The sequence below is a fragment of the Python bivittatus genome, unplaced genomic scaffold (assembly GCF_059951505.1).
Source record: "Python bivittatus isolate LINGU-HERP-01145 unplaced genomic scaffold, Pbiv_v1 ctg000480_np1212, whole genome shotgun sequence".
Lineage (NCBI taxonomy): Eukaryota > Metazoa > Chordata > Lepidosauria > Squamata > Pythonidae > Python > Python bivittatus.
Genome location: NW_028277075.1, coordinates 64,482,732 through 64,495,392, shown reverse-complemented (window position 1 = coordinate 64,495,392; position 12,661 = coordinate 64,482,732). Strand labels below are relative to the sequence as shown.

The 12,661-nt window shown below is 39.5% G+C and overlaps 1 protein-coding gene across 10 annotated transcripts in view; it reads left to right on the top strand.

The window, feature by feature from the left end:
• CRACR2B (calcium release activated channel regulator 2B) overlaps positions 1 to 5,064 on the top strand; it is a 31,868-nt gene extending 26,804 nt beyond the window's left edge. For all 10 annotated transcript variants that reach the window (XM_088146079.1, XM_088146082.1, XM_088146077.1 and 7 more), the window contains 3 exons: positions 1,187 to 1,374; positions 2,704 to 2,775; positions 4,260 to 5,064. In XM_088146079.1, coding sequence (XP_088002205.1) covers positions 1,187 to 1,374; positions 2,704 to 2,775; positions 4,260 to 4,416 — 417 coding nt within the window. In that variant the 3' untranslated portion in view covers positions 4,417 to 5,064. The remainder of the gene's footprint in view (positions 1 to 1,186; positions 1,375 to 2,703; positions 2,776 to 4,259) is intronic.
• Positions 5,065 to 12,661: the final 7,597 nt, after the last annotated feature.

The following is a 12,661-nucleotide window of genomic DNA, read 5'->3' as shown; positions in this document are numbered from 1 at the left end:
GACCACTAAATATTACCTAAGTGCTGTTAGAAAAGGAAAAAATTATTTGCTAGAATATTAATGTGCAGATTGCTTTTCATTCATTTGCATGATCTCTCTTTAAGAAACATTTCTGAAGTAGGCTACTATGTTCCAGTTTTGCAGATAAGACACCTAAGCTTGCAGATTCTACTCTCGGCTTACTTTGGGCACTTTAACAAGTTTATTGTTGGATATATTTTAATGAGTTGTTTGTGTAGCTATGGATTTTTGTCAACTGTTAAGACTTTCCTAATAAACTAAGAATTGCATAAAATTTAAATGGGAACCTGTCACCTGGACATCTAATAAACTGCTTTAAGGTTTTTAATGCATTTGTTATTCCATATCGTTAAAATGTAAATGTAGTTATTTAGGTTTTGAGGCAAATGACATTCTGGCCATGTATTTTATATTTCTGTTCTTCTTGCACTGACTTTGACAGAGGTGGTCCTTGCTTAACATGCAGTCGTTCAGCAACCATTCAGACTTGTGACAGTGCTGAGTGAGTGGTACTTATAAATGGTTCTGTGGAGTTCTGGCCTTCACAGCATCCCTGCAATCACATGATCTTTCCTGGCCTTCAGTGCCTGGCTCACAATTATGATGTTGCAGCATCCTGCAGTCACATGGTTGCCATTTGTGAACTTCTTTGCAGGCTTTTGACAAGCAAAGTCAATGCGGAAGCAGGCAGAAGGTCACAAATGGTGACTATGTGATGTCCTTGCTTAATGACCTGTGGTGATTCACTTAACGACTGCAACCAGGAATGGTGGAATTGCCATCACTAAGCGGCACAGTCATGTGATGTCACACTTTACAACTGTGTTGCTTAACAATTGCCATTGTTAACTAAGGACTATCTATATTTCCATGGGGATCATGGCCCAAGTCATGGCAGACTGTGATACATAGTCAACCTCAGGAACTGTTACTCATTTTGTGCTTCCTAAACAGCAAATATTGGTTGCAACAGTTGCCAATCTTGTCATGTTTTCATGTCCATTAATACTGCAACTAACCGGGTCTACTGGTATGATTGCATTGCACTATACATTTTTGATTTACAAATTCTTACTTTAAATGTTCTTATTACAATCCAAGATTTCTTTCAGATTTCTTGGTTCTTCAACTATATTTATTTTGTTTTACAAATGTCTATATTTAGTTGGAACATCAGTTACAATGCCAGAACTCTGAGCAGCTAGAATTGCGAGTACAAAATGAGAGATTACGAATACTGAGTGAAAATCTCCTGGATCAGCTGGAGAGGACCAAATGGGAACTGGAAGTAACTCGAAGTCGCTTGCAAGAATTGCAGAAAGAAGCCCAGGTAGAGCAGGAACAGAAGGACAGGTATGACCAGGGAGCAGGGCAGGATATAGAACAGCATCAGCTAGTTAGAATGTAAATATTGGAAAAGCAATGCTATTGTATGTGGCTGCTGCAAATTGATAAGCTCTGTAAGGATGAACATCTTCTGGTATTTTGTTTTCTTTACTCTATTGCAATCTTTACAAATCTCAAGGACACAGAAGACATAGTGCCTTTCTTTTCCTTGAGATGAACTAATGATGGAAGTTTTTTTCCATTTACGTTTTTCTAGAAGCTTATGAAGGGATTAGCTTGGTGCCAAACATTCCAGCATTTAAATATAAAGTCTTCTATTGTCAAAACTCACAGGGCATAACAGTTCTGGAACAAAACAAATATTAACAAATATCTCCACAGAAATCAATTACTTTAATGTTTAGAAAAATATGATGTCATCTGAAAATCATTGCTGCCAGTCAGGTAAGCGGTTACATTACCAAGCAGTAAATAATTTATTTGTTAGTACTTAATTAACCAAAACATGCTTTCCATGGTAAACAGGGATAAGAGATCGGCTTTGTTGTCTGTGCAACAATTTCTTGCAGCTTTCCCTGATGTGGTCTGCTTCAAACATGTTGAGCATTAAATCCCAAATGCCTGTGCTCAGGGATGACAGGAGTTGAAATCCAACTTATTTGGAGGGTCAAAGTTGGTGATTGTTGAGAAACAATCACCACCCAGTATCCGTAGATATGAAATTCTAGATGAGATGGCTGTTTCAAAAATAAGTATACTTAAAAGCTGCTTTGGGTGTGCTCTGTGAAAGATAATATCACTTAGCTTGTATCCTTAAGGCCAAACTATACCTTGCGCATCTATGCAGCCATCAGTATGGAAGAAGTAGATGTAAGAAGGATGTATATATTTTGGCCTTTGCTGCATTTTGAGATAAGGCAGCTAGGTAAAATAACTCTGTCTTATCAATCTGTCATAACAATAGGCCATTAACAGATACAATAGTCTAGGCTCATGTCATGTACTAAGCCACTGTTTGTTTTAATCATGTTCAGTAAGCCAAAATGGTAGGTTTATACATTGTATTAAATCATAAACTACAGCTTACAAATGACTGTGGCTTGATTCAAAAATAGAATTAAGTCAAAAACACACAAGCCACATTATGCCATTTGTGCAACATGTGAACTGAAGTTGGCGGTCCCAGTTAGAACTAATTTACTTAGACCATTCTGCATACACAGTTATTGGCAGAAGGTTTAGGACCAGTACCTAATAGGCAATATTAATGTTTGCAAAAGAATAAAATATGAGTTTACAATATCTGAATCCCTCTTTTCCTTGCTTCTACCCCAGAGATATATTTCAAGCCTCTAAGAATATGCAGAAAGAAAAACAAAGCCTCTTGCGTCAATTGGAGCTCCTCAGGTAAGAAAAGCATCTCCAAGACTCCCCGGTCTGTGACTTGGAAATTAATTGAATAAAGCAGCTACAGAAGGCGGACCTCTTTAGGGAGCCTCTAATGTGTTACATGATGGCAGAAGATTAAATGAAAGGTGAAAAAGGGGGAAGGGAAATGGACTTTTGCAGTTGGGGGCTTCTGACTGAATTACAGGGGTGAAGAAATGGAAATGCTCTCTTCCTCTGCCTGGGGCCAATTCTGCCAGCATGCTTGTGATGCCCCAGTCTTCATCCTTGGAGATGCAATTCCATGGGAAAGGAATAATACAGTCCTAACATGTAGTTAAGGAGAAAACAGTTCTTTGAGTTTTGAGAGGCCTACAGCAAAATCAGCTGTTAGAGTCACTGACCTCATTTACAGATAACAATTACTCAAGATTTATTTTGATCATGGTGTATAGAGGAAACAAAAAGCTATCATGCAGACAAACAAAATCATCTTGACTTGTGTGACTACTGTTCTTTTCCTCCATTTCTTTTGCAATATCTCTGTCTTATCAATCTGTCATAACAATAGGCCATTAACAGATACAATAGTCTAGGCTCATGTCATGTACTAAGCTACTGTTTGTTTTAATCATGTTCAGTAAGCCAAAATGGTAGGTTTATACATTGTATTAAATCATAAACTACAGCTATTAAAATGAGCTATTTTGTGTTCAGAATAACACAATGAATTATGTTGTTGATAATTTAATTAGTATAATTAAATATTTGACAGAGAATTAACTATAGTCAAATATTTGTTGGCTCATTGCCAAAATGTGAAGTTTGAACTCAGAATCTTCTTGACTAGTTGAAATTGGGTTGATCCCATATGATGGCTACCTTACACAAGCACATGCTCTCCAGAATAGTCCATTAAATGCAATCCAGGTGCCAAAGAAATGTTTGAACTAGTTTCTGTGGCTGTACAAAGAATAGTCTCTTACCTTACTTGTCCTCTCTGTCTGCTAAGGCTGTATTCATACAACAAACTGATCCACAAGTTAGCTTGCTATTAAAGCCCAGTGTGGTTAGTTTATAGCTTATACTTCAGTGCATTATGCAAATTCAGAGCATTTGATTAATCACATAAATCACTAAGTAAATCATAGGTAAGCAGGTAATGCAAACACATCTTAAGAGTTGCTAATGACTGTCACTGGGGATGAAATCTTCTACAATCTGGCACCTTCAAAATGTGACCAGAAATTATGGGAGCTGTAGTACATCATATCAGTAGGGAAGTTAGGTCATTTTCACACTAGTGACTTGAGAGCTGCAATCATCACTTTGCCAAAATAACAGTAATCTGAATAGGCTTTATATGACTTCAACAATGGCTGGGTGATGCTATGAATATGTTATAAGTCACTAGCATGGAAATTACCTGTCTGGATATAGGGAAAGGACAAATGGGAATACTGTAGCCATAACACTTGCATTTGTCTTACTTTCCTCTGGAGCAGGGAGATGAACAAAAAGCTGCGAGATGAGAGAGACACCGTTGAAGCTAAGAAGATGGCCGGTCTGAAAAAGAAAAAATTAATCCCCAGCCACCTCTCCTTTGCCTGCTGTTGTTGCTGCCATCACCTGGGGACATTTCATTTACCTGGGGGACACTAACAGGAACACTGGGTTTAACTGTTCCTTGGTAAGGGCGTTTCTTTCATGAGTCTAAATGGAGCAAGGACTGCATTTTTGCAAACCCGGGTCATTGCAAAAGATCAGCATAGCTTGCCTATTCCTGACTTTACAAGAAAGACTCTCTAAACAGACATTTGTTGGACTGGAAAGCACAGAGAATCTTTTGCACTTTTTGTACTAAAGGTAAAATGCAGAGGATGCATTAGCTGAATCTATGTAAAACTGAATCTTCCTCATGGAGTTAAAAAAATACACAGTGGTTTTCTCTCTTCCTCTGTTGTCACTGTTCCTGACACCTCGGGAACTTGTACCTGCAAGCCCTGTGCCTTGCTCCAGTCCATAGCTAACAACGCTGTGTGCTAGCTTTTTTGCCATATTTATTCATGACCATACCTTTCAAGGTTTTTGTAGTTGTGTAGCTCTATTAAAGACTTAAAGGGTGCATGCATATCCCTTTCTGCATCTTACCTAGGTCTGTTCCTGCAATGGGACTTTTCTCTCCCCCCCCCCATTTTTCTATGTATGCATGTGTGTACATTTCCATACAGACATGCACACTTGTATACAGTGCATTTGGAAATTATTCAGACCCCCTTCACTTTTTTCAATTTTGTTATGTTGCAGCCTGATACTACAATCGTTCAAGTTCATTTTTTTTTCTCATTAATCTACACTCAGTACCCCATAATGACAAAATGAAAACAGAATTTTAGAAATGTCTGTAAATTTATTAGAAAGAAAAAACTGAAATATCACATTGGCATAAGTATTCAGACCCTTTACTCAGTACTTTGTTGAAGCACCTTTGGCAGCAATTACAGCCTCGAATCTTTTTCAGTATGACGTGACAAGCTTTGCGCACCTGGATTGGGGGATTTTCTGCCATTCTTCTTTGCAAATCCTCTCAAGCTGAGTTAGCTTGGATGGGGACCATCGGTGGAAAGCCATTTCCAGGTCTCTCCAGAGATGTTCAATAGGATTCAAGTCAGGGCTCTGGCTGGGCCACTCTAGGACATTCACAGAGTTATCCCTAAGCCATTCCTATGTTGTCTTGGGTGTGTGCTTAGGATCATTGTCATGTTGGAAGGTGAACCTTCGGCCCAGTCTGAGGTCCTGAGCGCTGTGGAACAGGTTTTCATTGAGGAGATCTCTGTCCTTTGCTCCATTCAGCTTTCCCTCAACCCTGACCAGTCTCCCAGTCCCTGCTGCTGAAAAACACCCCCACAGCATGATGCTGCCACCACCATGCTTCACTATTGGGATGGTACTGGGCAGGTGATGAGCGGTGCCTGATTTCCTCCAGACGTAACGTTTAGAATTGAGGCCAAACAGTTCAATCTTGGTTTCATCAGACCGGAGAATCTTGTTCCTCAGAGTCCTTCAGGTGCTTTTTTGCAAACTCCAAGTGGGCTTTCATGTGTTTTGCACTGAGGAGAGGCTTCTGTCTAGCCACTCTGCCATAAAGCCCACATTGGTGGAGGGCTGCAGTGATGGTTGTCCTTCTGGAACTTTGTCCCATCTCCACACAGGATCTCTGGAGCTCGGTCAGAGTGATCATCAGGTTCTTGGTCACCTCTCTTACTGAGGCTCTTCTCCCCTGATTGCTCAGTTTGGCTGGGCTACCAGCTCTTGGAAGAGTCCTGGTTGTGCCAAACATCTTCCATTTGAGAATTATGGAGGCCACTGTGCTCTTGGGAACCTTCAGTGCAGCAGAAATTTTTTTGTAGCCTTCCCCAGATCTGTGCCTTGCAATAATCCTGTCTCTGAGCTCTGCAGGCAGTTCCTTTGACCTCGTGGCTTTTGGTCTGATACAGTATGCATTGTCAGCTGTGAGGCCTTCTATAGAGAGGTGTGGGCCTTTCCAAATCATGTCCAATCAATTTAATTTACCACAGGTGGACTCCAATCAAGGTGTAGAAACAGCTCAGCAATGATCAATGGAAATGGGAGGCACCTGAGCTAAATTTTGAGTGTTGTTGCAAAGGGTCTGAATACTTATGCCAATGTGATATTTCAGTTTTTGCTTTTTAATAAATTTGCAGACATTTCTAGAATTCTGTTTTCACTTTGTCATTATGGGGTTCTGAGTGTAAATTAATGAGGAAAAAAAATGAATTTGAACGATTGTAGTATCAGGCTGCAACATAACAAAATTGAAAAAAGTGAAGGGGGTCTGAATACTTTCGGAATGTACTGTACATTTCTTTCAGGGAAATGACATGTATGCATTCATGAAGTATATCCCCAGTAGATTCCACTGTACAGACATAACCCACATTTGAGGTATAAATGAAACATGAGCCAAAGAAGACTCATATGCTTTCAATGAAGGATATTCTTCTTGCTTATTCATAAATGAAGGCATGAATCAAGAAGGATTTAAAAAAAGATGATTAACATCTCTGATCAGCTCTGTTGGGCAATCAAACAGTGGTTTGAGTTTTGTTTTGTTTTTTAAACTTGGAGATTTATTGAAGCTGCTAAGTAAAATTTTGTATAGAGGAAGAGAGGGGTCTTTTCTGTGTAATGTGTTGTTTTCTGCATGTAGATTAATGTGTGTTGTTTGACTGAATATTTCACTATTTATCTCAGTGATTAATTGGTCTGTGGAAGTATCTCCAGGTGAATATATGAGAATGCATATTACCACCCTATTGTAGATAGTGCAAGGTGTCTCTTCTGCTTTGGTAATATTTTCATGTAATTATAGTTTCCTAGGGAAATAACTATTGCACGTTGTTCCCCAAATCCTGTGATCTATGAAACTGGAGCATGCACAGAGACAAAGGATTAATAAAATAATGCAAATAGAAATTTCAGTAAATGAAGCTAAATATGAATATTTAAAGAACATTGTGAAGTCATATTTTGCACAATCTGCCTCTTTACATGTTGTAAAGGGTTTTGCTGGAAAGATCCAGAGAGGATGACAATCAATACCAATTCTTGAAGGTACTTGGCAGCCATAGTGTTCCTCATCTCTTCTTCCTAGTCTTCCAATGTGAGCCCAGGGGCTGTATTTTCATTCTCTATTGTTTATTCCTGCTCTGTGTCTCCAAGTCACATAAAATAAAGACCTGTTTGTCAAGAAGTAGAATGTTGCATCCACATCTTTAGAGCAGTGAAAATATAGATAGTCCTAGGGTTACAATGGCAATTGGGACCTGGATTATCATTGCTAAGTGATGTGGTCGTAAAGTACGACATCACGTGACCGCATCACTTAGCAATGGCAATCCCAGCAATCCCAGTTGCTGTTGTAACCCCAGGATGTGCTGGTCATTAAGTGGGAAGAGGTGGGAGTCCCAGCGGGCAGGCGCTAGGGAGCACAGGCAGGGCCACAGGGCTGCAGGTGGGCCGGCAAAGATCTTGGGTGGGTCAGCTGAGGCCATGGGAGGATTGGTAGAGACTGCGGGAGGGCAGGGGGTGCTGCAGGCAGGCACGCTATGGATTGTGGGCAAGTGGGAGGTGCTACAAAGCATCTCTGTACTCCTCTACACCTGGAATGTTAAGATCTTGGATTTATTCTGCATTAGGGGTTGGAGACTAGGCAGGTAGAACAGTATTGTGCCAGCTATGAGCCCCGCTGAAATTGGGGTCTAGCAAGAGGGGTAAGGAATATGGAGGGGGGGGAAGTGATGAACATTTTTGATCCTGATTACTTCCTGATTATTTAAGGAGCCTTGGGAGATGAAATGACAGAAGAGAGGCCTAGAGTGTTGTTCAAGAAGGATGAAGAGTGAATCTGTAGGGATTATATTGTGGTGATAAGAGTGACCCTGTTTAAAGTGACCTGTTCCCTGTTGAGGGAAGGGCCACAAGAACACTTATAGGGCAGCTGTAAGGAATATTCTAGGCATTTGTTGAGTAAAATTGCTTGGATCCGCTGGGCAAGTCCAGTCAATTTGACTGAGCATGATCTTGTTCTATTATCTAGGAAGTTTTTGATCCTATGATTCCTGAGAATGACCTAAATGGTCCTTTACAGTTCTAGGGTTTTATGTAGAGGTTACTCAATGTAAAACAGCTAAAAGATTTGTAGAGCTGCTGCTGCTGGTTGATGTTAGATAAAAGAACAGTGAGTACAATTTTATTGAAATGAATGTCTTATACATTATTGTCTATTTCATTGTGTTTGCTACTGTGGTTATACAATTGTGTGCTTTCTACTGCAAGCTACATTTAGTCTTAGAGAGGTGGAGTGCAAGCATTTTTGTAATAAATAAATGCCTTACCTGAACTTACAAAGTACTTTCAAGTAGCAGCTTCACACATATACACACACTGTGTACCAAAAGTCAGGCCCCATTTATTTATTATATAAATTACATTAAATGTTTGAATTGGTTGTCATTTTCTTCTAAACACTTCCTTATTTGTTTGATGCATGACCTTGGAACATTCCTAAGTACAGTAACATTTTTTTCTGAAAAAAATATTAATTAGCAAAAATAGTAAAACATATTGTGATTGGCCTATGGGGACTGATTTTTGGTACACCATATATACGTATACATATCCATATCCATATGATGAGCTGACTTCAAAAGGCCTACTTTTTATTTATTTATTTATTTTAATCTGTGCTCAGTTGTTACCGACTCTGCAGTGACTGCTTTGGACAAGTCCTTTGCAGTTTTCAAGGCAAGGTGTTTCGGAAGTGGTTTGCCAGTGCCTCCTTCCTAGAGCAGAGCCCAGCTGGCGAGTGCAGGAGGCGGGGTTTCCGTTGCTTTGTGCCCTTTTTGGGTGCGCCCGGTTTTTCACGCTTACCAGCAACTGCTCCCAACTCCTTTTTGCAAGGTGCCGCCAGCATTTTTCCTCCCACCGGAGTGAGAGTACCCATTTATCTACTCACATGAGTTTTCGAACTGTTGGGTTGACAGGAACTGGGGAGGAAACAGGGGCTCACCCTGTTAACGCGAAGGCTGGACTCGAACCGCTGAAGCGTCAACCATTTCTGGCCGGCAACTTTCAGCGTCATTAAGCTGCTGCGCCACCGCATCCCCTTTTTATACTGTTTTATAAATGTGAACACGTTGGTATTTGGCAGTAAAATATGCTCTTTTAACCTTCCCTAACCTGGATATGTTGGAGTACAACTTTTTGAAAAATCAGGTGGACTAGGGAAGATTGCCTTAAGATAAATTAAACCAGAGGATGATGCTAAATTAAAAGGTCAGAAATCAGGATGACAAGGCTGGTGTAACTACCCTAAGTGTCTGCCTTGGACTGGTTACAGTCTGATCTATGTACTTTTACTTAGAAAAACCCCATTATGTTAAGCGGGGCCTACTTCTAGATAAGAATGCACAGGGTTGCAACCATAATGAATCTAACTGAAGTAGTCTTTGGGGAAAATGTATCTCATTCCAAAATATGTCTCTATGGTGCTACACCACTCCTTCTGTTTTGCATGGCATGTAGATATGCTGTTTATTTGGCCAACAGAGATTTATATGTATCTGAAACATGGCTGGTTATTTTGTAGCAGATGTTTAAAGAAATTGCATCCCACTGGAGAAAAGGGCCATTTTCTCCCTGGTTTGTAACAATTCAGAGAATTATGCCATGAACTCTTTGCTATTTGGAATGTTTACCTATTTTTTCCCAAGAATAGCAAGAAAGGGAAAGTCCAACAGGACATGAACTGGATTCTATGAATTGGACATCAGTGTGGCCTCTTTGACTTTCTCCTAACTTTGTTCCCAAAGGCAATATGGTTTTCAGAGAAGGTATGATTATTTTTGTTTCCTGATTTTTGTTATTGGCTTCTCTTTGAAAATCAAATCTTAATGAAGTAGATTTCATGGATGCTGAGTATAAAGGTTCTGCCCCCTTGCCAGTGTTTATGGAGCTTTGTATCTGTTGTACCAGGAAAGACAGTGGTTAAGAATTTTTTAAAACTCTTGATGCGGGAACACAAAAAGCAAGCAAATCATTAATCTTATCTCTCTACAGCCCTCCTGCAGACAAATATGATCTGATTTCAGCTATTTTAATGGCATGGGTGGGTGACTACACAGTCCTTGAAAGTCAAATACACCCATTCCTCGTTTAGCAACTACCTTGGTTAGTGACCATTCACAAATACTACGGTAATAAACGGTAATTAAAATTCATTTTCCGACCAATGTGTGCAAATGTCACGCACCTGACAACAATGCACAGTGGAGCAACGCTAGCGTAGTGGTATGACAGAACTTTTTCTTGAATGAGACAGCAGGAACCAGTGATCTTTGCAGCATCTCTCTCTTTCTCTCTCTCTCTCTCTCTGTCATGTGTTCACTTAACCATTTCACTTAACGACCTGGTTGTTGGAACAGAATGTGGTTGCTAAACAAGGAGTGGGTATAGTATACCTGAATCTATATTGGAATAATCCTTGTTTGTTTGTTTTAAAGCCTAGCTTACATCAGGATGCAGCAACTGTAGAAACTGAAGTGAAATAGATCACATTATTTTCTTCAAATTACAGGGAAAACATGCTGCATTCTGTTAGCCACAATCCTACTATTAGCAGCTGCTCGACACCAGTAATTTGCAACGGTAGAACCTATACTGCACACACGGGGGCAGCATCAGATGCATGTTTTTCTCAAGCAAAGTGTGGCGCTTCTGGGAAGCTGCTTCCAAGCATACCAAGCAGGAAGTGCTGGAAGAAAAACGTCTGCTAAACTTTTAGCCTGTCTGTGATTCACAAAAGTCTCTACTGGGGAAATTTCTTACTGACAGATGCTATAGTTACCTTTTTTTAAAATAAAGATTGGAATGTTTGTATCTTGGTATGCTAGATCTTTTTTCAATCTTTAGACTGTTGAGATAGAAATAGAATAAATGAATAAATAACATGTTTATTAGAGCGAGCAATAGTAATAGATAACTCTTCCAAACCTCTCCAGAGAGTAATTGCTATAATGGAAGATTTCTCTGCATTGTTTGCGGAGCACATTTAAATATCAGATTAGTTTTTTCCCAACCTGGTATTTTTTGTATGGCTATAATTTTCATAACTTCCATAAAGTATGACTGATGGGAAGTTGTATTCTGGAAGTTAGCAGGTTGGAGAATCTGGAAGTTAGCAGGTTGGATCACCCAAATTCAGCAAAAGATATTTATAAATGGAAGCCACTATTCACATATTTGTAATATAATGGCTATTGACTCGTGTATTTTGAAGTATTTGAGCAGTTCTGTACTGACCAGATACACCTAGAGGAGGATGATTTTCTTTTCTGCAGGACTAGTTTTCATGCATAACTAGAGCTGAATTGGGAATTACAGGTGATGAGCTGGATCTAGAAGCATTCTTCCAAGAATAGACAGGCTTAATGTAATAAAAGGGAATTCTGGATTTCATATTTGTGAAAATTACTCAAAGCATCTCATAGCTCTGTAGTTTGCATCTGGAGGGGTCAATTCTGTTGCCATTAGATGTGTATTTGTGCTGCTTCTTAGCTAGGGATTCCAGGCTGCGTGCTCGCCTCCATCTCATTTCACTGTGACATCAGGATGGATTGTGGAACGTTTGGCTTAGTGGTGTTGCTCTTCTGTAAGACGTCTCTGGATGGTTTGGGGCTGTAGTTCATGAACAGTTATCTATGCCTGCTGTAGTATATATATTTCCAGTTCTGCTTCAAAAAGTCTGCTATAAGAGAACTTGCATTATATTTAGTGCATGGTCAAGTACTTCACTGACAATAGAGCTCATTTCCTGATAAACAGGTATAGGATTTAAATAATAGATTGGGCCACAATGCTAAAAGAAAGAATACACTCTCCCTTACCAAGACTACAATCTTAAGCTTATAATAATAAACTCTGAAAACACCAGAATTTCTTCAACAGGCAACATGAATAACATGTGAAACAGTTCCGATGCCCAGTACTTTTCCACGCAGACATTTTTGGGATCTCTGGCCAAATATTGTAATTTTAAGATGCAGAACAATAGTTTACATACAAATATGTATAATAAATCATAATTACTTTGGAGAAAAATGAGTGGTGATTGTATTATGAATAATCTTTTAGAATGGACAGAGAACTTTTGTGAGGGATGGGAATTCAAAAACTGGTTAAAAAAAAACAATCTGATGCAGAATGACGAGTTGAATCCTGTTTCCCAGCACCACACAAATTTTCTGGTCTGTATTGCTTCTTTCTAAAGTTGGTGCACTCACATTATACACTGAATCACAAATTTGTCAATCACATTTTAGTCAAG